This window comes from Momordica charantia (assembly GCF_013281855.1).
Source record: "Momordica charantia cultivar OHB3-1 chromosome 8 unlocalized genomic scaffold, Mcharantia_2.0 BLBB01000008.1, whole genome shotgun sequence".
In the NCBI taxonomy this organism is placed as follows: Eukaryota; Viridiplantae; Streptophyta; class Magnoliopsida; order Cucurbitales; family Cucurbitaceae; genus Momordica; species Momordica charantia.
The window spans coordinates 26,770,072-26,796,314 of record NW_028275166.1 but is presented as its reverse complement, the minus strand read 5'-3'; the positions used below and the strand labels follow the sequence as shown (position 1 = coordinate 26,796,314).

The following is a 26,243-nucleotide window of genomic DNA, read 5'->3' as shown; positions in this document are numbered from 1 at the left end:
ATTAAATCTAACACAAGATCAGGTCACTTCCCAGGATCTCTCCCTACTCTTAAAAATTATCCTATTTCTCTCCAATTAAATCCCTCTAAGATGGAAAAAAAAGTGCAGGGCACGAAAGAACATGATCTTTATCGCACTTCCTCCATCATAAAGCGGCAACTATTGTTTTGCCAAAAGGATGCTGAACAGATCGCACTAGCAAACTGGCAACTTCAAAGGATGTGATTCAAGTCATACAATGAACCCTATAAAGATTGCAATTTAGCAGCCCTCTTAAAAAGGGAGGAATGTCTGTGGATTGGGTCCATAGTGTTAGCTCTTCCATGCACCTGTCACCCAAAGAATTTACCCTTTTTTGGACTTTGACCTTCCATAACAAGAAGAATAGAGGGGATTAGGGAAGATGAGGGCCACACAGAAAGATGGAAAGATGAATCATAGGATTCCTTGAGACGGACAAGGGGACCAGATGAATATCCCTACTCCCGGAGGAAACATGAATGGGCTTTAGTTGAAAGAAACCTCAGAAAATGGAAGTAAACATCCACCCCCCTATCCTTGACGAAACCCAATATTATAAGAAGAGGAAGCACCTGAGGGAGACATGACCGAGACTCTCCTTTATAATTTACTTACTAGCTATTCCTTTTGAGGGTGTAAGTAGGGTGGTTCAGCTCAGTTTTTGGGCATAATCAATGTTGATTAGAAAACCCATTTTCTTAAAAATCAATTGACCATACTTAACACCAAAAGGAGACGTTGAGCTTACATTTTCAATTAAGTATGGGTTTGTGTAGGCTAGGAATTAACACTTAGCTTGTGGGTTGTGTAAAGAAATGAGTTTTAAAATTTTGGATAGGTTTCTAATGAGTGCTTGCCTATGAACTCACACGAAAAAAGTAGTTTGAGTGGTTGGAGTACTATTTTGTGTACTTCATGGTCAGTAATCAACTTCTTGCACGTTTAGATTTTGATTTATATCTTTAGATTTTTGTTCCTTTTTATAAATTCAATGAAAAGTTCGTATCTTGTGAAAGGAAAATTTACATGTTCATTCCTCTCCTTTTCCTGTCCTTTTGTTTATTCACGATGCACACTTGCACAAATGTTTTGAAGAATAATACAATCTGCCTCTCATACAGAAGGAGAGCCTACTTATAGAGGCTTCCAGCTTAGGAATACAAGATAAAAACCCAAGTTACTGCGCAGTAACTACTAAACTAAAGATATATCCAGCTATTCCCTATTGAGATTAAAATAACAGCTAGGTTGACTACGTCAATTCATCAACGTCCAATCAATCAATTAACTTCCTATTCTCTCCCTCCATTAATTATCACTCTCGACCTCCCTAATGGCTGCCGGACTTGTCTTTATCACATAGGTGAAATGGAGAAGAGGGAACTTAGCCTATGAACACTTCCTACTCATAACACTTCCTACTCATTCTTCCACCTTGTATGACAAGGTAAAAGCTAGGATACTGGTCATGAATGATCTCGAAAGGTGCCCCAGAAGTATTGAGTATTATTATACTAAAAATAAAATTGACGTTACCAGGGGATTTAAACCTTCAAAAACTGTGAGGTATCCCCTCACACTACTTTGATTGAAAATGATAAACAAGCCCGTAGGCGATACAGAGCAAGAACAAAGCACACAATCAACCCAACAATTCGAGAGGGTGGGTGTTCTCTCCCTAGGCTACACAGTAGCTCCAAAATACCCTCCCACTAAAAAGGACTAACAGGTACGCGTCCTACCCTACTCCTAGCCCACCTTTCTCTCTCTTGGCCGTTATGGCCTACAACGGTTCAGTATCTAATTACCTCCTTACCCTTATCCTTCCCCTTCCCTTCCTATGATAGGTATTGAAGACAAGAAAGCTATTATAGTACAGCTTCCAAAACTTCAAAAGGTTTAATGCACGATTCCTGGCTAGGTGCGTTGTTGGAGTTGCGATTAGGACACATGATAGACGGTGAATTTTGGTGTTTAAGGGCTTGGCAGCAAATTGGACATCCAGACTCTGTCAGCATAAAGCTTCATTTTCTTTTTTAACTTATCTTTAAAGATCAAATTCGTCAAAGAGCTGCCAAGAAAAGGAGGTAGGGCTCTAGCTTACAATATTAAGGATGGATTTTGTTTCAGGTGTAGTGTGGAAAGTAGTACTCTACATAGTCTGATATTATTTCCAGGGCAAGCATTTCATCCCTGATCTCAATTCTTAGGATATGGTGAAGCAAGGAAACAAAGATTAGACCTCAAAGACGCATTGACCCATTCTGACTAGCCACCTATCTAGCAATAAGAGGCTGAACACCATTTCGGAAGTGCCCATTACAGCTTAAAAGAGCTTCTGCAAAGATGATCTCCAAAATATCTTATCCCTATTCAACATACTATGCCTCTGTTTCCATGATTAAATTTGCCAAAACTTTAAATAATTTTTGCTATGGGCTAGGTAGCATGGACACGCTCAAATCGAAGAAGTGTTGGTTTCCTTTTACCTAGTTTTCTTATTTCTTCTTCACCAATCCACGATGAAGCTGTAGGTCTTCTTTCTTCTCTAGAAACCAAATAAAATCAACCAAAAGGTCATGTACTCCCACCAAACTTATAGAATATAGGTGAATAAAGAAGAAGGAAGAAGAGGTGGTGAGTTGAGGAAGGAGGAGGAGAGGAGAACGAGGAGAGGAGGCGAGAAAAAGAAGAAGAAAAAGTAGGAGGTAGCGGGTTATGATGAAAGAGATAAAAACTAGGGTTAGAAGTGGGAAGAGGGGAATCCAAGATGAAAATGAGGCCTTCTTTATTATGAGAGAAAAACTAGGGCTAGAGTTGGGTTTTCTTTATTATATATATATATATATATATATAAATTTTTTATTTAAATATTAATTAAAAACCATATAAAAAATTAATATGTCCCCAACGTGTCGTGTCCTACTTTTTGGAAATTGACGTGTCCATGTCGTGTCATATCCATGTTGCATGTCTGTGTCTGTGCTTCTTATGATATAGGGTTTTGTGCTATTCTATGAATTAAGAGGAACCTCGATGACTTCATTTAGGAGCTGTCAAATTATTGATTTAAAAACGATTTGGCTTCACAAACAATGAATGAATTTTTTAAGAAACAACGAGCTCTGTGGTTTTTATTCTAATAAATAATAAATTTAGACAATATGACTACTAAATATGAATATTATGAAAACTTTCTTTGTTATAGTTTCAAAGTTCTGTTATATTTTGGAGAAAATCAAAAGATTAGTTGTGTTATCACATCACTTTTTTTAAAAACTATTTTTGAAAATCAGAGAACAAGCATGTTAAAATAAGCTGAATTTATAAAAAACTAAATGGGTCTCATTTTTTACCTTGATTGATGCGACTATTTTTGCAGGCAATGGACAGAGCCCACAGGTTAGGCCAGCGGAAGGTCGTAAACGTCCATCGCCTCATAATGCGTGGAACACTGGAAGAAAAAGTTATGAACCTTCAAAAGTTCAAAGTTTCAATCGCTAATGCTGTTATCAATGCTGAGAATGCCAGTATGAAAACGATGAATACTGATCAATTGCTTGATCTATTCACATCTGCTGAAACAACCTCCAAAAAGGTATACTGTATTTATAGCAGCGATTTATTCTGTAGCTACAAACTTTACATGTTTTCTATAAGAAACAGGGAGATGCATTCTCAAAAGGGCAAACTAAAACAGCCTAAATGTCGGGTAGAGGGAACCCAGCCTAAGAAAGCTACCCAATCAAAGCCTTTCCATCCTTTACAATCATGAAAAGACTATAATTATAGAAGAACTTTTTATGGGTTTAACACTACCAAAAAACCGTGTGCTGAAAACTATTACAAAAAGAATCGAATGGAGACGGATATCTCTTAAAAAATTATTGATATACCTCTCTTGCACTATTCCAGATTATTTTCACCCTTTGAGCTGCCAACCAACAAAAGCTTCTAAAAGCGAATCAAGCTACAAACTTTACACTTTATTTAGGATTAATTGGATCTCAACAATTATTCCCTTTTCTGTCCATTGTTGAACAACCTATAAAAACCCCCTCTTCTTCCATTTGATGAAATCGATATTGAAAGCAGATAGGATACTCCTTATCTCTTACAGTCTGTTTCTTTCTGGAATTTATGACTGTTGTTAACTTGGTTCGTAAAACCCAGGGAGCTTCTTCCTCGTCAAATCAGTCAGATGGCAACTTTGATGGTGAGGTAAAAGCAGTGGGTGGAAAGAAGGGTTTGAAAGCCATCCTTGGAGGACTGGAGGAGCTCTGGGACCAATCCCAGTACACTGAAGAGTATAATCTTAACCAGTTCTTAGCAAAGCTTAATGGCTGAAGTCTTACACACACCATGTACAAAGTGTATATAAAGTGGGAGAGGATTGAAAAGCCCAAATTTTGACATTTTAACCTATAGGTTCAGACTTTCCTAAGACTCCCTTCCATTCCATTCCCCCCTTTTTCCCTGGGGGCTGCTGAGGCTTTTTCGATGAATGGTCGGAGAGTATAGGACGATGATGATTTACGGGAGGTGTAACGTAACATTCTCACGATTAAATGTACTTGCGGGATCGGGAGGGAATGAGAATTTGTATATGTCGGATAATGTATATACAATTCATTTCATCTTTTTAAATGAAATCGATTCTTCCATATAGGTTATTTTCAATGTAATGCTGTTGGCTTTTGCATTCAACTGTAACATTATTTAGTGTTATATTTCATGCCACAGTAATCTATACTCATCATATTTTAGATCTACAAGAAGATTTTCTTGTGGGTATTTTTATGATGATGCTTTTTACTCGCCCAGCCAATTTGAGCATATGGTTCATTTCTTTACTCCCTGTAAATGTTGAACTAAAAAGAACGATACTTTTTACCAACCATGTTCAGAATGCTAGCAACTAAGATGCATGAGAATTGGCGTTTAAATTTACGGATTGATTCGTGACAGCTCGTCTTAAAAGTATTTATACCCCTCCTTAATTTTAGAGGTATAAGGGTCCCAAGAAACATGCACTTTAACGTTAATTGCAAGTTTTACAGCTCAGCTTTCAATGCCAACGTTGATGCTCCAGCATCTCTTGCACTCAGACAAATCATCTTTAACGAGTAAATCTCCTTATAAATTCACATATAAAGTGAAATCCAAAGTTTAATTGCTATATATTGTCGTAAATTTGGAGCAAAATTAGGTTAAGGTCTGTCCTCTCTTTTTGGTCCATTTTAGAATAATTCCTATTGGCTACTCTCGTTTTTTTCTTCATACTTCAATCCTCAAGCAGCGCATGTCCTAACTCAAGCAACCATGTTCATCTTTAACTGTGCTGCAAAAGAGACAAGAACTAAGTCTAATCTTTTAAATTTTTACGAAAACAAGGACTAAAGGATTATTTTCTATTTTTCCTATTAACTTTAAATTAAAGCAATATTGGGACAAGGATACTTGCAATTATAACTATATAATCTCAATGTTTTGGAGAGTTATGAGAAGTGGACAAGTTTCCTCATGAGAGTGGAGAAAGGAGAAAGAGAAGTCAGATCATATAAAAAATTTATCATATTAATAAGTTTTGCGAGATTAGTATAGTATAATCAGCTCTTTAACCACTACATCAAATGAGATTAAAAAAAAAAAAAAGTCTCTTTTAAAACCTTATATACTTCTCAAACCCTAACAGACGGAAAAGTGTATTTTCCAAATATAATTAAAAAACTTTTGCCGGTAATATGGATTACAGACCCAATTCTCTCTCCCAAACCCCTCCGAAGTCTAAACCACCCCAGAAATCGTCGAGGAGAAGACGCTCTGATGGAGGAAGAATTGTGAAATGGAAACTGAAGGAAGTTTCGAAAACCTGCTGAGATGGGCGGCGGATCGTGGAATTTCAGATTCTGTCGACAAAGAGAGTTCAAATTCTTGTCTGGGTCGTTCTTTATGCGTCTCTCTCTTCCCTGATGCTGGCGGGTATTCTCTCATGTCTCGTTTTTTGCTTGCTTTACATTTACCTCTCTTCGTTTCATTTTGCCGCACTTAAATTCTTAATTTTGAGGGAAAATTGTGCTTCAGGAGAGGTTTAGGGGCTGTGCGTAATCTTAACAATGGAGAATTAGTACTGAGAGTTCCAAAATCTGTCTTGTTTACGACCCAAAGTTTGCTGTTGGAAAATGAGAAGCTCTCCATGGCTCTGAAGAGATACCCATCTCTTTCTTCTACTCAGGTTGCTCCTTGCTAATATGGACTTTTTATGTTGTTTTCACACTTGCTGATGCTGCTTTTGTTGAACTTTTCAATTGTGAAAAATGAAAAAAGGCAGAATACGCAAGGCATACAAAAAAACAACCCAATGAATAGAAGCCCATCTAAATCTAAGAGAGGGGCTCTAGTCGAGCAAAACAACACCTAACTGATAGTTAAAAAAAAAAAAAAAAACTTAGAAACCGACCCCACAGGAAATATATTCCCTGATCTCCCCACCTCCACCTCTAAAGATTATGTTATTTCGCTCAATTCAAAGCCCCAAAAAATTGTAAAAAAAACATGCCTGCCACCGAAAACTTCCTTTTCTTCAAAAAAGAGGATACAATAGAACCTCCTCCATCAAGCCCCGGTCGTCCCTGTTGCGAGCCCATGGCACCCCTTTATGAATTCATGGCACATTGAACATGAAGAGCATCCAAAATCATAGAGAGATAGAAATCCGTTGATGTCAAGAGTAAGCAAAGTCATGAGCTCAAATTATTTGTTCCCAGTCATAGAAGGAGAGTTGGTAAGCTGCCTATCAGAACTTGGAAAAGTATGTAAAGGCTAGTGTGGGGCGATTATTTGTATTAATAATGAGTAACTGTTATACAAAAGTATCAACATTTGGTTTGCTCTCTCAAGTCGGTGGGTTCGGGTATGAATAGATGACAACTCTTAAGCCTAATGAACACTTATCTGAATGGATGGTGATGCCATTTGGGCTATCAGATACTTTTAGCAGTTTTATGATCCTAATGAACTAGGTTTTGCAAAACATCCCAAAAAGTGACTACATCTCAAAGTAGGAGAGACGTGGGAAGAAAGAAATTTTAAGAATTACAAGCATTCCTGTCACTTGAAGTGGAGAAGAAAGAATGGTATCATTCTAAGTTCCTTAATACTAAATGAAGACTACGGGTATGCTAAAGATGTTTTATATTCCAGAGTGCAACAAATATAATGGAGATTGAACTGATTTTAGTTCTTTTTTAAATTTCAATTTGATGAACTAGAACATTTCTGGTGTGCTTTATCTGAAGATATTACCCATTTTCCCTTGTTAGAATGTTCTTAAAGGGATACTAATATCAGTTCTACATTCTTCCCCCACTCAAATGCAGAAATTGACCTTCTGTTTACTCTATGAGATTGGTGAAGGGAGCAATTCTTGGTGGTTTCCTTACTTCAAGCACTTGCCTCAGAGCTATGACATACTGGCAACTTTTGGAGAATTCGAAAAGCAAGCCCTGCAGGTTCGGTCCTCCCTTTGTGTAATTTTGTTTAGTCTTCCCTTTGTGTCATTTTTACTTATTTCTTTAGATTATATTCATATTCGTGAATCATATTCAATAAGGTGTTTTTACTTGTGTTTTTTTTTTTCTTTTACGTTATTTGATAATAAAATAGTGAAAGTCATTAACAGGTGGATTATGCCATCTGGGCAACAGAAAAGGCCGCTTTGAAGTCTCATACGGAGTGGAGAGAAGTTAAAGGACTTATGGAAGATTCTAATGTTAAAAGGCAACTTCAAACATTCAAGGCATGGCTTTGGGCCTCTGCAACTGTAAGCACACTGGATTTATGCTACAAGAATGTATTACACACTTGGTTAGATAAGACCTGGATTTATACAAAGTAGGCAAACCTACCGTGCCATTTTCTTTTGAGGTTTTAAGTCTTTGTTTCCATTTTTATTTAAGTTTGGTGAAATATTTGCACCATTTAAAGGTGGTTTAGCTGGAGATCTAGCATGTATGGGGCACATACAAATTGACACGATCCATCCCTCTCCCTCTCTCTTTGGCTAGTTGGCTAGTTGCACGGCCTAACCCTTGAAGGTACTATGAAGCTTGTCTCCCGCCCCCCACCCCCCTTGATGTGGTTTGCATACGGTAAACCTTCAATGAGAAAGAGGAAAATTGCTGAGGTGAGATCATTAAGCTACTCGGAGATGGTTTTTATTCTCTGAAGACTGAAGGTGAGAACTACTTGGGCTGGTCCTCCCTTTTTCTCTCTCTCATTAAAGACTGCCCTTATGCTCCCCTGCCTCAAATTCCAACCCATTAACTGTTAAGGAGTTTCCACACAAATAAACCTCCTCCATCTTCTCCTTGTATGTTTATGATATCATGTGGTAGATCCATTGTAGTGAAAAGAAGATTCTTCCATGATGATTGGTATAGAGTTTCAATTATAATGTGGAGTTGAAAACTATTTTCTCTCTTTTCAGAAAAGGTGGGTGTTTTCTCTTACTCCCCTGGCAAAAGCCCCTCTCTCTCCGAACATTACCCATTGACCCTTGCTTCATTCAAGACGAAGAATCTGTTGCTAAACTCCCAATAATTACGACAAAGAAACTTTATGAACATTCTTGAATAGAGTTTAGGATTCACCTCCGTTCAAATTCGCCGTAGCTTTATGTTGCCATATAATTTTGCAGCCATCCTATATTTTTATGAATGCCAGTTGTAGAGAGCTTGTTATATAATCTTCTCTTAGCCCTTATTTTGGAGGATATATTAGGGTGCGATTGGTTGGCAATCTGAAAACAAGTGATTCAATAAAAATAAAGTTGTATTTCTTTGTTTTTAGTGTTTTCATACGTGTTTGATAGTAGATTTGGAAATTGAATCGTAATTTAAAAAATTGTTCAGAATATATTTGTAAACTAGTGGTAGTTACCAACTAAATAGTTCAATATTAATTAATTTATTAACGGTCTCAAAAAGAAAAAAAAATTATTAACATTTTTGTTATAAATTTTGTAGAATTATTATTTTACAATATTATATAATTTATAAATATTATATTTGACATGTTTTAATATTAACAAAAAATGAAATAAGTTTATAACATGAAATAGTATATTTACTAAGGCTTTTATCTTTTTAATGTAATTATGCATTTTAAAGTTTCAAATTCAAAATTTCAAAACACTCAAAATATAAAAATGTTGTTTTTAGAATTTTCATTATTTGGATCATAGAATCCAAATATTTTTTCAAAAACAAATCTGTCAAACACATATTCACTTAATCCATTTTCACAAAATCCATTTGATTAGCAAATCTGGAAACAACCAACAAGAACAGAAAACTCATAACAAACAAGCCCTTATTGTCCTCACTTGTGTCTATTCTTTCAATGTGAATACAATTATTTGTTCCTATGGAAAAACAGGTATTGCATGATTTGTCTAATACATTGTATGATGAATCTAAAGTTAGGAATTGGTCCTATGTAAATTTCTTCAATCTTAATCCCAGTTTGTTGCTCTTCTTTCTACATTCAGTGGTTAAAAACTAAAAATATATGTTACCCTTTGAGAGATATCATCTAGGGCATTGTATGTACCATGGGATGAGGCTGGATGTCTATGTCCAGTTGGTGACTTGTTTAATTATGCTGCACCTGAGGGAGAGTCCCTTGATATTAGGGATGTCTCATCTTTTTCACAACATGCTTCTTCGGGTGGAGACATGACTACTGACGAGTTACACGAAGAGCAGGGGGATACTCAGCGGGCTTTGACCGATGGTGGATTTGATGAAAAGGTCTCTGCATACTGCTTTTATGCAAGGGAAAGTTATAAGAAGGGACAGCAGGTATTTTTTGTTCGTTTCATATTTTGCACTCCTACGAGTTCCCTTGCAACTAAATGTAGTAGGGTCCGATGGTCCAGTGAAATTAATTGAGGTGCATGCGTGAGCTAGTCTAGATGTTCAAGGATATCAAAGAAAAAGGAAAATTAATATTTTTGGTTCGTATGCAAGTGAAGCTGATGACAGATAGATTAATTTGAGGTTTGACTTTAGTTAGTTGATTCTCTAAGATGAAGAAAGTTCAAATTTACTTTAACTTGAAACACTGTTTTAGATTTTGATGCTTTCTTTTTTATCTATAACTTGGGATGTTCATAATGAAACTAGAGATTGTGTTCTTCATGTCTTAAGACTCTGACATTGCACTGATTTTTAACATTACCTTTTAGAACAATTTTTAACATATGCTTCATCTCTCATCACTGTTTTAAAATAAAATCAGACGTGAGACATCTCCCTCACATATGATTCTCTCTCTAAAAAGAATCTGTGGATGAGTAAAAAAAGATTGAAACGTTTCTATTGTTTGCTGCAGGTTCTTTTAAGCTATGGTACATACACAAACTTAGAGCTTCTTGAATATTATGGGTTTATTCTACAGGAAAATCCAAATGACAGAGTTTTTATACCTTTGGAACATGACATCTACACTACCAGTTCTTGGCCTAAGGAGTCTCTTTATATTTGTCAAAACGGAAACCCATCTTTTGCTCTACTTTCCGCTCTGAGATTATGGGCAACCCGCCCGAACAAACGTAGAGGTGTTGGACATCTTGCTTATGCTGGGTCACAACTCTCCGTCGATAACGAAATGTCTGTGATGCAGTGGTTATCAAAGAACTGCCATACTGTTTTAAGCAATCTGCCAACATCGGTTGAAGAAGACAGACGACTTCTGTGCAACATCTGCAAAGTCCAGGATCTGCAGATACCGAGGGGACTCGGGAAGATGCTATCGACTTATGGTGGTGAGTTTTGTGCTTTCTTGAAGACCAATGGTCTGATGAACGGAGATGAAGCCGAGTTACGTTTAACCGGGAAAGTAAAGCATTCTCTGGATAGATGGAAATTAGCAGTCCAGTGGAGGATCTCGTACAAGAAGGCTTTGATTGATTGCATAAGTTACTGCACCAGAACTATTAGTTCTTTATCTTAATCTGGGTCTGAGTCTAACTTCTCATGATCCACTGCGGAACTTGTTCCTTCCCATTCTATTAAATGAACTTTATGGGGATGAAAAAAAGGTTTGTTACTTTCAAAGTTCAATGTCAAAAAAGAAAGGTGGATGTCTCAATTCTATAGAAATATTGTTGGAAATATTGGCAAAATGTCAATATCAAATACAAATTATTTAAATTAAAATGTTTGTTATGAATATCATGTGTTTATTTATGATATTTTGTTGGCTTTTTTTACGATACAATGGAAATAGCGACCCACTTATGTTGATGTGCAATCAATGTACGTATAGAAATATGGAAAGAAATGTTACATGGTGATGAAAATTTAACATTTGTCAAAATATAGAAATTTCTTGGATTCAATAGGAGAGCTATCCAATGAGAAGTGTCTTCTAGAATGAGCTATAATGCTAAAGGTCATGTTGCAGTCAATTTGGGAGGGAACCCTAAGGTTATTAGATATGTACTTGGTGAGAAAAATTTAGTTTCTGCATTTAACAAAATATATTAATCATCCCTAATGATAAAAATCTTATTGTAATTGTGTCATACGAATAGACAAATAATTGAATTATTTTTTTTTATTTTAGATTGTAGGTTTGTTGGCTTCTTTCATTTTCCCATGAATTGTTTTCCAGTCAATTTTCCCGACGATTAGTATAAGGATTAACTTATTTCAAATAAAAATATGAAAACCAAAATAATATTGAAAAAAGTAGTATATTTTAATCTTAGTAAGAATGGTATTAGAAGTTTTAGCAGTATAAATATGTTTTAAGTTATCGATTAATAGAATTAATACAATCATAATTTGGTAGATAAAATATCTATTATCATCCAAAAGGTCAATAGTTCGATTTTCTACTCTGTAATTGTTAAAAATAAAATAAAATAATTATCAATTGATGGTAGAGTTAAAAAACAGATTTGATCCCTGAACTCAACTGAATTCCTATACTTTAAAAGTGATAACAATAACAACTGAATTCCTATACTTTAAAATTGATAACAATTTAGTCCCTACTGTTACAAGGAATGTTAGAATATCCATAAAATTGAGACATCGATATCAACATTTAAAACTTTAACGCTCATAACTAAAAAGAAAAGTCCTCATAATGATTTCAAACTCGAAGGAAATAATTAGAAACAGGTTGAAATGTTTTTTCAACACTTGAACTTGTACCTATTCCTGATCCTCAAAAATTTGGTCCTTGTTATTTCCTCATTCAATAAAAACTTAATATACATCACTTGGAACCGAAGCTTCTTTGGCTCATTATACAAATGTCCTGCTTTTTCCAACATAACAATCTAGTGACAAAAACTGAGATGGACATTTATGTAAAATTCAGAGATAAAGTAGAATGACCAAACTAGAGAAAATAGTGAAACTATGAAAGTAGTTTGACTAAAACAAGATCTAAACTATGTCCAGGAGCGAGCCAAATGCAGAAACAAACACAGATATTGAAAGGATTGAAACAAGATTTAAACTATCTTCATTTCCTATCTCCTTTTCTCACATGTTCCATCTTCGCCATTAAACTCCATTTTCGAACCCCATATATCCTCTGCTTCCCCTCTCTTCTGATGTTTTAGAGGCATCCATTGCCTCTACTTCACCAAACTGACCTTTCTTGGACTCCTCTTTCAGTGGAACACCCCCTTTGGCAACTCCCCTATTATCCTCCTCCATCTGCTGAAACCTTTGGTCCCTAACAGTGAAAACGCTCTCTCGAACTCGATGTCTTCAATGCCATACAATTTGATATTTTCCAAACTTGAGCCAATCGAGGAATCGATTGTGTCCCATTAGATGATCCCCAGGTGGGTTCATGATGGATATGATCAATGATCATCACTTGGGCTGACTAATGTGGTTATTGTCACTGTTGTGTTGGCTTTGCTGGACTGCCATGTGCCTATGAGCCTAGAAAAAAATGATCATTATTTAGTTCGATATGTGGGGGTAGAGATTTGATCCTCTGACCTTTATGTTCGGTACATATGCCTTATGAGTTGAGCTATACTCAAGTTGGCAGCAAAAAACTGTCTATTTGAGTTGTGATAAATTGAGTTGTCTATCAACACAAGTGAATTGAGATAGTGGCAGACTCTTCTCTCATTTTCGGTCTGAGAAGCCCTCTGCATTCATGAATGAACAAGATTAGGGAGTATCCCATCTTGCATCCATGAATGTAGAGAGTTGTTGAGGAATAGAGATGATTTGTAAAATGGGGTAAGGCTCTAGTGTTTCAAGCACTGTATTGTTCACTTTCTTTATAAAAAGTTCATAAAGAAATGGTGGGTGCCCCAAAGCGAGACGCCCTCCTGCTTTCAAGAAAGCACGACTAGCCATGCTTTTTTCAAGATACTGACATTATGAACAATTATGAAATGTACATAACAAATGAATACTGTAATCCATTCAGCTAGACTTCAGAAGAAAGCTTCCCATGATAGATATAGATTAGTTTTCATCTTCAACAGGATAAATCTTTAGGAAAAATGTTATTTATCTGATTGAAGAATAAAAATGTCACCTCTTGTCCAGATATTTACAATTCCCTAAGAATTAGAAACTAAATAACAAAAAGATGGAGTGAATCAAAACCACCATGGCTTTGGCAGGCTGTATTTTCAAGTGCTTTATCAAACATTCCTAAAGAATTCATGAATGATGATCCAATTCCAAAGCTATACAATTATAAATGTTGTGGCCTGTGATTTATGAAATGGGTTTCTATGTGTTATTACATTGACCAGAGGGAAAAAGAAAAACAAAGAATAATGAAACTCCTAATCTCATCAAATCAACTAAGAAAATCCGAGATAAAAGTGGAAAAAAGGGTAGAATTCACCTCTCATCTTGAGAACTTAGTGTTAGAGAATCCTGAAACCAACTCTTCTACAAGCATCATTGGAACCTCCTTCAGTCCTTCACAGCTTCTGATGAGATTCAATAAGCAAAGCATTAAGCATAATATGAATGGCAGCTTCATATACAATACCATCGTAATGCATCCCATCCACTGTACATCGAACCCCACAATTCCAACTCAAAGTCTCAATGTCCAGCAACAAGAGGGGGCCACCCGACGAGCGAAGAAGCATGCTCTTGCGGAGCGATTCGTCGTAAGCCACCCTCATTGTATCAGTCATCTTCTTCCTCTTCTCCTCAGTGTTTAACATGGAGTTTATCAGCGTTGGCATTCCAATCCAGAACAAATGTGGCGTTCGAATGGACACAGAGCCTGTCAAAGGCCCTTCAGATCCAATTTCTGGAGTCAATGGAAGCATGGAAACAACCGAAGTTCTAAGTAATTCCAAGGAAAATCCAAACTCTGATGCGTTAGTAAAATGAAGCATATGCCATAGCCCCGACCCCATGATTAGAACATCAGGGTAGCTACGATTCTGCTTGAATTCCACCATTAAATCAGTCAAATTAGAAGCATAAGGAGCCCAAACGAAATCCAATTTCATCCCAGTTTCGCCGATCAGAATCTGGTAATTGCTATGCCGCTTGAACAGATCCCCCCTGATGGCTTCCATTCGTTGAGAATCTAACGTCAAATTCAGCAGCGAGAGAGCCATCAGTCTCGCCTGAGAGTCGCCGGCGACGACCACCCACGATCCATTAAGCAAATCGGTGGCATCCATAGGAGCCAGCTTCTGAAACCCACAAGCAATAACAGGAGCAGATCTTCCCCATTTCCATGATTTCTCATAATTAACAGAGTTATTACTCAAAGGGTTGAATCCAGGGCTCTGCTTGACTTCCCAAACAACTTCATGTAACTGGGAAACGCAGGAGGCTCGGCTGTCGAAGATCACGACGGAGGAGACGGTGGTGACGAAATCGGAAACAGAAGGAATGTAGGGCGTGAGATGGACGCCGATTGCAAGGGTTATAAACAGAGCGCCGCTGAAGAACAGCATCTTATTGCGGCTCAAATGCCATCCCGCCATTCCCATCGGCACGAAGAGCACCACGCACGCCGCTAAAACTCCCCATTGAACACCACCTAACATAATTAACAACAACTCTCTGAATTCTAACTTTCCCCCACAAAAAAGTCCCCAATAGAACCGAATAATCCGATCTCCGAGGAGGATTGGGAGGTGGGAAATTCTGGGATTGTTGTGTTCATCAACAATATTGGAGTTCTTTGGGAGGAAGATCCATATAGGTCGAGGGATGGAGAGAGGTTGGTTGGGCGGTTTCTGGCTTGAAAAATAAGGAAACTCAATGGAAAAATTACGTACCGCCGGCTGTGTTTCAGGATGGATGAGCTGAGATGATAAGGAAGTTTATTGAGAATGTTCGCCGGAGTGTCGCCGGAATTCCGCCTGGGGAAACTTAGTAACGCCGGGCCGCGGCTTCCTATATGTAGTATTTAATACGAAGGGAAGTTTAAAAAAAATGTTACCTTTTTCTGTAAGTTACGTATTTATCTCATTTTCAGGTTTGACTCCACCCTGCAATTGTAGAAAATAAAGAGCAATTAATCTACAATAACTCTTTCAAAATTTACAAATTTACCAACAATAAATTTTAATAGAGTTGAAAGTAAAAAGTTATATAATTTCTAAACTCATAGGTGAATTTTCATATTTTGATTCGAATATTTATTTTAACGAGTTAACTATTTTCAAGTTAGACTTTTTTTTTCTTTCTAATTTACCCAAATTACAATGAGTTTGTAGCATAGCATTTACTAGTTTTAATTAAGTTTATGATCCAAAGTTAATAAGTAACGGATGTTGAACGTGAGAGCTGTGGATAATAGAAAGTGGTTACTCTTTGTTTGTTTGGCTTTTTAGTTTTTTATCTTTTATCTTTTTGTCTTTTTTTTCGTCTTTACATGCTATTATCTTAATTAAACTAGTCTTTTCCAAATGCAAGAAGCATTTTTAATTTTATTTTATAATAATGCTAAACTTGATTTAATAGAAATTACATTAATATACGTAATTTCATTTCATTCCAAACTTTTTTACTTTAACCACTAACTATCATACTTTTGTCGGTATGTAATTTTTTTTTTCTTTTTTAGTACAAAATGTGAGAGTGGAGATTCACCTTAATAGTTGACCCACGTGTGCTATGTTTGGTCTAGTTTTATAATTTTTTAATTAAATTTACACTTACTACTGTATTTTTGTAATTTTTTAAAAATTACATTATTGATCAAATTTGTCCAATATTCCGACACTTGAGTATTAATGTTTCAACTTTCAAGCAGTTTTCATGGAAGCAATGCTGTTTGATTAGAGGACCTAGAACTGGAGATGAAGAACCAGCAACAGAAATTTGAAAAAAAAAATTCAAAGGTCGAACGAATGCGAATTGAAAATGTCCATGGATTCGGCCATGGACGAGATGAGTATGATTCGGCCATGGATTTCTCGGAGTTTCTACTTATTTGTATGAAGATCAAGAAAACTGTAAGAAAATTGACCTAGAATCTAGGTTTCATTTCCTGCTAATTGAATATGAAGTAATGTTACTTACCACGCGGTGCGCTCAAATCGGTGTTGCTCCGCCGCAATCCAAGAGATCGACGCCCTGTTTCCACCGTCTGGTCCGCCGTTCGAAGATCGCCGATACCGTCCGTGAAGGCTGCGTAATTTCCGGCGTACCAGCCGCCGACGGCGCCGAGCAAAATTGGAGATATTCCGGCGACGAACACACTATACTTGTAGCTTTTAGCGTAGGAAAGGGCGGAAATCCGGGGAAGAATGGTAGCCTTTATTTTTTTTTTTCTCAATTGAACAAAACCTTTCTAATGTTAGTTCTTAAAATATAAAAATAATACGTCAAAAAAATTATATATATATATATAGAGACCAAAGTTTTAAATATTGGTGTCCAAGGATATTCTTGAAAAAGTTATAAAAATAAAAAACTTGAATAAAATATTTAAATTAACTAATAAATTCTTTCACCATTTCTAAATATGTTAAAAATGATTAAAATTAATATTATGTAATTTTGTTGATATTCTTTTATATTTTTTTGTAATATTATGAAAATATCGATTTACCTCCTATGTCGATGTCGAACCCATGGATACATGGATATGTCGATTAACATCTCGTCAAGATATTTAAAACCATAACATCAACTACTCCAACCCACATATTTCTTTATCTTGTTTTTTAAACGTTTTCAAAATCTAAAAAGTGTTTCCAAAAAATTGGTTTTGTTTTAAAATTTGATTAAGAATTTAAATATTTTAGGAAGAAAAGGTGTAGAACGCAAGTATGAGAAAATAAGTATAATTTTTTAGGGGAAAAAAAACAAAATACGAAATTAATGGAGCTTTAGCTTTTCACGGCACTTAATTCAACACAATTGTTTAGGTTTTAAAATTTTGAAATAAACTCGATACCGTAAAACCAACAAATAACTTATGAATCAATAATTCAAGTATTAAGCTCTTAAATATATGGTCTTTAAAAAATATATATAGAGCATTTCATTTTACAAAAATGATACAAATTTTATTATTAAATTTATGAACACATCATACTTCATACTTCATATTGTATCAGTCACGCCACAAGCCAAATTGCATAAAGATCATCTATGAATTCTTTTAAATGCTTTTTTTTTAAATTTAAAGGTGAATTTTTTGATTTTATGATTTTCTCTTTCGACATGTTCGTATAATTGAGATCGCAACATTTTTGTCAACATCGACATTCAAAACTTTACCTACAAACTCATGTCATGTCAAGTCAACTATGTCACGTCGAGTTGACTAAACCCGCTAAAACACAAGATTAAATGAACAATACCCTAATAAATCCAAGCATTAGTCTAGAACTTTTGGTTATTATGTAATATATATTATTAGAAACTCATTTTGGTCTATAAACGCCAACAAGTTCATCGTATCCCAAAAGAACATTGCCAAACTGGACGCATATTACTGACAAAACCGCATGCTTTTTTTTTTTGGTACTAAAAAGAGTACTCGGATGCCAAAAAGCTTCTGCTCTGAAGAAGTTGTGGATGCAAAGCAAAGGTATTATATTATATATCTTCTTGGCCATTTATTTCCTGGATATGAAAATTTTAAGAGCATAACATTCAGGTCAGTGTATCCACAGCACAGAATTATGATCTTGTCAAAAGAGATTTTAACTCCTTTTACCTTGTTTTCAATTATGGCGTTGTCGGGTATTGCCAACTTGGCCCCTGATTTGGCCGAGATGGTCACTTTTCCCTGTAAAATAGCAGCAAATGTAATTTAGCAGAAGGTGTCAATCCTGTGTTTGAACTCATGCAATATTGTTTGTTTCTCTCGATAGTAACAGTTCATGTTCGTGTTATGAAAGAGTTAAGAATACATAAATAAAAGACATCACTGACCCTGGCTGACAGGCTAAAATGGAAGAACACAAATCAATGTAAAATCACTGTTCAACTGAAAATGTGAATCCCATTTTTCTTCATTTCTTTAGATTCAGAACAAAAAGACCGTGTCTCAATTAAAGTTCAAGCATAACGCTGGTTTGATGATCATTTTTATCAATTTGGGTTATTTTGAAATTTGAGTTCAGCGATCGCTTCAATCTTCCAGAAGTACACAAGTTTTTTTCTTAAACCGATATGTCAATTCGGTGTTAGGTTTGGTCCAAAACAAACAACTAGAACCAACCCCCTCACAGAATCAATATGTTAAATCTACTTATTGTATAATAAAATCTTAAGAAATAAAAGAAAGAGAAATGGAAGGAAACCAGAAGACAGAAGCAGTTTCATACCTTGAGAACAACACCAGACCCGAACGATACGTCGCCAACCACTTTAAGGCTATCAAGTTCAATGATACTGGGGATTGACTTGAATCGGCTCAAGAAGCTACCAACCTGTAAAATACAATTAAAAAAAGAAAAGAAAAGAAGAAGTAACGGTAATTATAATCTTCTATTAAACATGTATTTAAGACAACACAAGTCTGACAGGAAAAAAAAAAAAAATATATATATATATATGCCTTCTTGAATTCAGGGCCCAGTTCAATGGAAGGATTGGAAGGATCTTTTCTAGCCTTGTTGCGAATGACATTGCCATCAACTAAGGTATACAGATCAGACTGCAGAGAAGAAGAAGAAGGGAAAAAAAAACCAAATATATCAGTTTGTTAAGAAATATCAAACCAATACAAATAGTCTATGATGATTGATGGATGGGAGAGCTGGACCTGGACAAGAAGCAAATCCGAAGTTGCCTTGACAGGAAGAAAACGCGATCGCGGTACATTTATACCGATGGCATGATCAAAGAACTATTGTGACAGAGTAGAGAAAAGCGTAAGGCGTAAATATCCACGTTACAGAGACGTAACACACACGAAATCAAGAATAAAGTGTACCCTGATTGCTGCACCAGCTGCTGTCTCGAGTTGAAGAACTTTAATCCCATCAACTTCCTGGAATGATGACAATATATTAGTACCTGGCCATTTAAAAACATCCATACTTGCCTTTCTTATGTGGTTTAAATGTTTTTTGGTTTATTTTTATTTTCTTTTTGATATTCGTTAGTATCTAAGCCAACTTGCACACACCTTAACTAATCTCATAGAAACTATCCGACTCTATAACATTTGGTTGCCCAAAAAGCTCAAAAAATCTTATATCCTAACTAGATGATCACCATGTAGTTCATGTAGTTTATTTGTATTGATCTATTTTTGTTGCATTTAATAAGCAGATCCCACTAATCTTTTTTTTTTTCTTTTGAACCATTAATAACAAACCACATCAGAAAGCCAAGAGAAGCATAGCCGCGTGCATTGGCCAGATTACAAGAAACAGAAACTACCTTGGGATTTGGAATAATCTCCATCTTAAGTGCATCGGCTTCCACTAGCCTTTTGATTGCTTTCAAGTTCACCCACCTAAATCATACATTACAAATGGTTTTTTAGAAAGGCATTCTCAGTGATTGTTAATTGTGTATCAAGAACTTTCCAGGAACAAGACTTACAAATTATTGGTGTTGAAAATTTTGAACTTCTGAATTGACTTGAATTCGTTGACCTGTATCAAACAAAGAATCACTTGTCACTTTACAAACTAAACTAGAATATCAATGTTTTTTTTTTTTTATTTGATAAGTACCGATTCATACTAGCTACTCTCAACTAATCCATGAGACAACTTATTATAACCTTTGGCCATGGAAAACTCAGCAAAATCAACTAACTCTATAACATTTGACCATAAAAGAACTCTATAGACATTTAATATCATAAGTAGACGACAACAAAAATTTGAACCCACAGCCTTCTAGATTAAAGGTGTGCCCTTTTGATTACTGGGTCGAAGATTTTATGTCTGGTTGAAATTTTAAGTTAAACACTGAACAGACATACCTACATCCAATCATGCATTTTTTAAAGCAGTACTATTCCTAAATGCAGGTTCATTAGCACCCCCATGTCCCTAAACTAAAAGAACTTTTGCTAACATTTCATGTGTTTCTATTTATGGTTCCTATGGCGAAAAACATGATTTCTTGTGTATAGTCTCGCATAATCTCAAATGTTATCCATTTCGGTACGTAGACCAAATGATACAATATGGTGGGTCTCGAAAAATCGAAGAATTACAGATTATGCATTGAGTTTCCGGCGGTAGATACATAATAATAATAATAATAATTAGTCTATGATAAGTATCTTCCATAATATGAAAATCACAGCTTAGTTCATACTTGAAAACCAAATAATTCTACCAAACTTGAAATAGCATAATCATCACTGATTTACTTACGTGTTCATCAGGGACCTGGGCAATTTCCAGTAGCTGCATCATGAAATGAAAAAGTGTTACAAGAAGCAAAATATTTATGGTCTGCAGACCACCTTAACAGGTGGTGGAAGAGAACAAGGAGGATATGGAAAAACCAAGCACAAGTGACAAAATGCCCATTTTCAACATAACCTTCATTAATATCAAAAATTTTACAAAAATAAATAAAATAATATAAAATTAGCCATAAAAGTTTCCAAACGAAAAGTCTTTAACATGAAAGGATTGCTGTAAATATGTACCTGAACCTTCCCTTCATAAGAAATGAGAGTACCACCCTTCACATCAGCCAAGGTTTTGGGTGTCACCTACATAATAAATAATGATAATTAATTTTATAAGCACGAAAAATATCTATGAGAAATTAATGAATGGGTCAGAGAAATCTTCTTTCACTCATGTTAGGACTGTGCTTATTTACGTACCTCCATGCAATACTCATTCTTGTTGTGAATCAAATGATTTAAGATTTCTATCATATCCAGAGTCAAGGACAATAATAAAAGCAGACCAAGGAACTGATTTCATGTTACGTGTAGGAGGCACAAATACAGTAAGAAATAAACTAGAGACTTAAAAAGTCGAGGCATCCACAAAATTAAATAGGGATACGTAAGTCCACAATAGCACCTAAATTGTCTGAGTTTGCAACAAAGACGTACTCCTTACCCTGCACAAGCAAAAATGGGAAGTAAAATATATGGAAACAGATATACATGGATTTATTTCAGCGAACATGTTTAGCGGGATCATGTGCAAATACCTGAGATATCAGGGCATCAAGTTTGTTACTGTTTTTCAAGGATGGGAAAACATCACCGTGTCCAGGAGGGTACCTTCACATGTACATAAATTAAAATGAAGACATCCTAACATATCTGAAAAGTAATGTAAAACTTGTCTACAGTATTTCATAACTAATATATAAACTTTAGTGGTCTTTTTTATTTCAAAACGTTCAAAAAGGGGTATGAGTTATTGGCACATCAAATCAAAACAAAAGTGGTCCTAGGCAAAAACACTACACTAATTTTAGTTGGAAAAGCCCAAAGAGACAAGTTGAGTGAATTATTTTGAGTACTAAATCGAATATTTGTCATCATACCATCCATCCTTGTCGGTACGCCCTTTGCTTGGGAGTGGAAGATAGTCATCAGCAACTAAACGTGGATATTGGCTCTGTTTATAATCACAAGGAGAGATAAACAATTTATTCCAAAGAATAAAAAAGAAGACATAAAAGGAGCTCACATATCTTTTGCATTGCACACCTGGTTAAAAGTATGGATTTCCACATTTGAACCTTTGTATTTTTCAACGATCTGATTTAAAGAAGAATTAGTAAAGCACAAGAAGTTGAGGAACAAATGGGAAATAAACATACAGATTTAAATACCTTCTGGGTATCATCGTGAGTATTAAATGAGTTCATCAGAAGCAAGGGAACCTTGCACCCGTATTTAGAATTGAGATTCTGCAAATCAAATATAAAAATCAATATAAATAAATGCGGGAATGTAAATAAATTCATTAAAGAAAATACATAAAGAGGGTGGGGAAGAAAACCTCTATTTGGATAACAATCAAGTCAAGAAATGTCAAACCATTCCGGACTTCAATGACTGACCTGCAGTGCAGAAGATAATAAAAAAACTAATTAATATGTTTACCTACCTTTTTTTTTTAATAAGAAACCACACTTTCATTGAGAAAAATGAAAAGAGATACAAGAAGTACAAAAGGAGCCTACAAAAAACAGCCCAGAGAGAAGGAGACCATTAAAGAAACGGCCTTAAATCCAAAAGAATTTGTTTACCTACATAAAGACCTCATGGTAAAGATTTAGATGATTAACAAAGTATGACATTAACAGGAATATCGCAACAAGTCCCCTGAACCTCACCAAGCCAAAAATTTTGGGAAGAATACTAATGCGCTCCTTCTAAATCTTTATTCTTTATACAATCCATTTTTTATTGAGAAACCAAATTTCATCAAGAAAAGAATGAAAAAATACGAAATTGCCAACAAAAACCGTTGACCAACAAAAGGAGCCAACCAAAAACTAAACTAACTATACAAGAAATGGCTCCAAGATCTAAAAGAGCAAGTCCTAAAAGATAATTATAGAATTCCTTAAAAACAAATACTGAAAAACAAGCATAAAATCTTACAGAAGACCAAACTTATTTCTTAGATTTGTTAATGCCTATAAAAATTATACTATTTCTCTCCAACCAACATGACTTGTTAATGCAATTTCCAACAATCGAGAAAAAGTGCAGAAGTGTAAACATTGTGGTAAACCTTACTTTGAGAAAAATAAATGTTTTGATTGTGATATTGTAATTTTCAATTTATTATTAACTGAGTTTAAAAAAAACTAAATCATGAGAGAGAGAGAGAGAGTTCAATTAATAAGAATCGACCATCATCAAACCAAAGGAGAGCACGGAACAGGCATCTTTCAATAATAAAATGAAACAAACGGATCATCAAGTGCATGATCAAAATTCAGCACATGCACAAGATGACATTTCAAGAAAAATAATATGAGGAAAGAAAATGGGTTGAAAAAGACATACTTAGGACCAGTGCAGCCCATTGTTGTCCCCAAACCTCCATTAAGCTTCAAAACGACAAGTTTGTCCAACAACTTCTTCGTTTCAGCAGGATCTACATTTACAAGGATTATATAAGCTTTTAGTAAGAAAATCTCATAAGAATCCAAGATGTAGATAATCCCAAGTAGTGGTCAACTCTGTCAAATGTCAATAAATGGAACGAAGGATAAAAATAAAGGAAAAGAAAGACCAAGAGTAGAATATTTTTCTAATTAATTATAGAAGCCAAAAAATGTTACGATTGATGATACCATTAGGTACGGGTGCCAAGGAGTCATAAGGAACCACTACTTCGTCTGTTGGAGTCTGGATCTTGCTCCATTCAACATGCTGTGCTTCCCCACTTCAACCCAAAAGTCAGAAAAATAAGAAGAAATTAGATTTCAGCTAGACAATACCGCACTTATAAGAAATCTATTAATCTTTTCCGTTTTTTCATGGGAAATCTCTTTATAAGAATTGAGATTCAGCAAAATTCCACAAGGAACGTTCTTGATTCAGGGGGGGGGGGGGGGGGGGGGGGGGGGGTAAGAGCATCAATCTAGAGGGTATAAAAAACCAACAGAAGAACAGTAACTAAACATTTTCTGTTCAAACAGTGATAACCAATGAACAGCGCCACTCTCAAATCCTATCAATTATAAACCAGAAAGCTCTGCTAGGCATTTAGAAATTCGGTTCAAGAAATGCCCCGTCCCCTTCCTATTGCAATGAACAAAACGGATAAAAAATTACCTGAGATAACGAGAGACGAGGTTGACAAATCCCGATTTCTCATTCTCACTGCCAAAACGAAGAGAGAATCAGATCTAATCACCAAAACACAATTTCCACAGAAACCCATTGCAGCACAAAAACATCAGGGACAGAAACCCCAATGGCCAACCCCAAACAGATCCCATAGATCAAAATCAAGAGAAAAAATAGCTACACACACACACATATATGGGTTTGTGTGCACATTTCCATTACCTTATCTGGTTGAGACCAGAGACAGCGGCTTTAAGCTTAGAGAGCTTCTCACTGTCAGCAGGGCTAAGAGTAGCAGCAGACGCCATGGATAAAAAACTAGAAGCTCCCCAGAAAACAAGAAATGCAGAGCGAGAAAGAGAGAGATGAAGAGGAATAGGAGGACCCTTTTCGAGAAACGAGGGATTTATATGATGGAATTGGAATACTCTGCTCAAATCGCACGCAATGCAAAGCAAAACGTGGTGCCAGATGGGCGGTTAGAGGAAGCGGGTAAGGAGTGGAAGGGATTCAAAAATGGGTGTTTGTGAAATTCAGGACAAGTGTACAAATAACAATGAGCAGGCTTATTCGGATCTGACGAAGAATTATGCGGTGGGGACGGAGAGAGAAGGGTGTAGCGCCCGTTTTACGCCATCTCTGAGAATTTGCTTTCTTTTACTGAGGATAATAATATCTTCCCCTTGTTAAGGAATGAAGGGTTCCTCTTTCTACCGCCGAATCTATATTTTTGGACTGGACTTCCTTTGGAGAAGAAGTGTATGAATCGCTGATGGCTGCCTCTCGTGTTTGATTATTTGCTAGAAGCCTAGCACTAAGATCATAATTCCATAGTTTTGTGAGAGTCAGAATTGTGTTTTTGAGTTGGTAGGCATGTTTTATCTACTAAATTATGCTTGTTAGACATCCTGAAATGATCTTATGTGTGACAAAAAAAAATAGAGTTCTTTAATTTCCGAGAGTAACTTTTCGAACATGGAGTTCCAGAAACCATAACTCAATCCTTACTCAGACTTTGTATCAACAAAATTTGAGTTGAAGTGTCAGTAAGCAAACCACTCTACAAGTGGGCCCTCTTGGCCACCCGCGACCTTGGCTTTTTAGAAAATATCGTTCCTGTTTCGTGGAACTTGTAGTTGAAGTTCGGTAGTCTGCCAAGTGAGTATGTTAATCCTTCAAATTTCTCAGGCATGGAGTTCGAGAAACCATAACTCAATCCTAATTTCTCACTGTTATCCTACTACTGTAGAACTTACACCTCTCACGATAGTATATGATAACTCCCAGGTGGGATCCACATCTCGACGATATAAATAGAACTTTCTTCTTTTCTTATGCAAGTCTCACGATAGTATATGATAACTCCCAGGTGGGATCCACATCTCGACGATATAAATAGAACTTTCTTCTTTTCTTATGCAAGTCTTACGCACACCTTAGAATCCGATTTCTCCATTTCCCTTGGCATTCAATTTTCGCACAAGATTGGATTTAAAAAATGTGTTGTGCTTAGTCTTTAGACTTTAATATATTTCCAAAGTTTCAAAGGTATGTTTAATATATACTTTTAAAAATATTATAATGGAATTATCAACTTTTAATTTTATGTTCAATGAGTTTCCTAAAAAATTATATTTAATGGGTATGCATTGTTGCTAGCTAATTTGATTGTAACTTAGCATCAAATTGATTGTAACTTAGCATGAAATTACCTTTTCTAAAATCGAAAGTTCTATCTCGCTCCCTCACATTTATTGTACTAAAAAATAACATATGTCTTTTTAACTTTTCAAAGACAGGTTTAAAACTTAACAAAACGACACAATTTTCAAAGTTCATTACTAAATTTATAATTCAATGTCCAAGAAACTTTTAAGCATTCGTTATTATAGTTATTAAATAATAAAAAAAATTGAATGTGTGTATGTTACTCTTTCATTTAAAATTTTAACGGCAAGGATTGAATCTGA

The 26,243-nt window shown here is 35.6% G+C and overlaps 4 protein-coding genes across 8 annotated transcripts in view; 2 read left to right on the top strand and 2 right to left on the bottom strand.

Moving 5' to 3' along the window:
- Nucleotides 1–4,701, top strand: part of RGD3 (ROOT GROWTH DEFECTIVE 3) — a 42,551-nt gene extending 37,850 nt beyond the window's left edge. For both annotated transcript variants that reach the window (XM_022287682.2, XM_088128262.1), the window contains 2 exons: nucleotides 3,404–3,619; nucleotides 4,195–4,701. In XM_022287682.2, coding sequence (XP_022143374.1) covers nucleotides 3,404–3,619; nucleotides 4,195–4,368 — 390 coding nt within the window. In that variant the 3' untranslated portion in view covers nucleotides 4,369–4,701. The remainder of the gene's footprint in view (nucleotides 1–3,403; nucleotides 3,620–4,194) is intronic.
- Nucleotides 4,702–5,655: 954 nt separating this feature from the next.
- Nucleotides 5,656–11,252, top strand: SDG40 (SET domain group 40). Of its 3 annotated transcripts, XM_088127444.1 has the most exons (7): nucleotides 5,656–6,003; nucleotides 6,106–6,256; nucleotides 7,401–7,532; nucleotides 7,703–7,843; nucleotides 9,609–9,884; nucleotides 10,417–10,432; nucleotides 10,539–10,748. In XM_088127444.1, the coding sequence occupies exons 1-7, from the start codon at nucleotides 5,867–5,869 to the stop codon at nucleotides 10,607–10,609; spliced, it is 924 nt and encodes a 307-aa protein (XP_087983570.1). In that variant the 5' UTR covers nucleotides 5,656–5,866; the 3' UTR covers nucleotides 10,610–10,748. The 3 variants fall into 3 exon arrangements, with proteins under 3 accessions (XP_087983570.1, XP_022143355.1, XP_022143354.1); XM_022287663.2 differs by lacking the exon at nucleotides 10,417–10,432 and having other exon boundaries at nucleotides 5,682–6,003; nucleotides 10,483–11,252; XM_022287662.2 differs by having other exon boundaries at nucleotides 5,697–6,003; nucleotides 10,417–11,252.
- A 1,003-nt stretch (nucleotides 11,253–12,255) lies between these two features.
- Nucleotides 12,256–16,857, bottom strand: LOC111013288 (Pmr5/Cas1p GDSL/SGNH-like acyl-esterase family protein). 2 transcript variants are annotated; one of them, XR_002601661.2, is made up of 3 exons: nucleotides 16,584–16,857; nucleotides 13,927–15,547; nucleotides 12,256–12,995 (listed from the first exon to the last, which is right to left on the bottom strand). XR_002601661.2 is itself a non-coding variant. In XM_022287715.2 (2 exons), the coding sequence occupies exon 2, from the start codon at nucleotides 15,098–15,100 to the stop codon at nucleotides 14,006–14,008; it is 1,095 nt and encodes a 364-aa protein (XP_022143407.1). In that variant the 5' UTR covers nucleotides 15,101–15,547; nucleotides 16,584–16,857; the 3' UTR covers nucleotides 12,256–14,005. The 2 variants fall into 2 exon arrangements, 1 of the variants encoding a protein (XP_022143407.1); XM_022287715.2 differs by having other exon boundaries at nucleotides 12,256–15,547.
- Nucleotides 16,858–17,889: 1,032 nt separating this feature from the next.
- UGP2 (UDP-glucose pyrophosphorylase 2) lies at nucleotides 17,890–24,796 on the bottom strand. Its single transcript, XM_022287661.2, has 21 exons — nucleotides 24,496–24,796; nucleotides 24,259–24,306; nucleotides 23,775–23,866; nucleotides 23,485–23,575; nucleotides 22,466–22,526; nucleotides 22,296–22,373; nucleotides 22,171–22,221; nucleotides 22,005–22,078; nucleotides 21,663–21,735; nucleotides 21,512–21,569; nucleotides 21,325–21,371; nucleotides 21,142–21,207; nucleotides 20,861–20,893; nucleotides 20,073–20,125; nucleotides 19,908–19,983; nucleotides 19,456–19,512; nucleotides 19,285–19,368; nucleotides 19,078–19,176; nucleotides 18,845–18,949; nucleotides 18,232–18,303; nucleotides 17,890–18,137 (listed from the first exon to the last, which is right to left on the bottom strand). The coding sequence occupies exons 1-21, from the start codon at nucleotides 24,579–24,581 to the stop codon at nucleotides 18,111–18,113; spliced, it is 1,431 nt and encodes a 476-aa protein (XP_022143353.1). The 5' UTR covers nucleotides 24,582–24,796; the 3' UTR covers nucleotides 17,890–18,110.
- Between the last annotated feature and the right edge of the window lie 1,447 nt (nucleotides 24,797–26,243).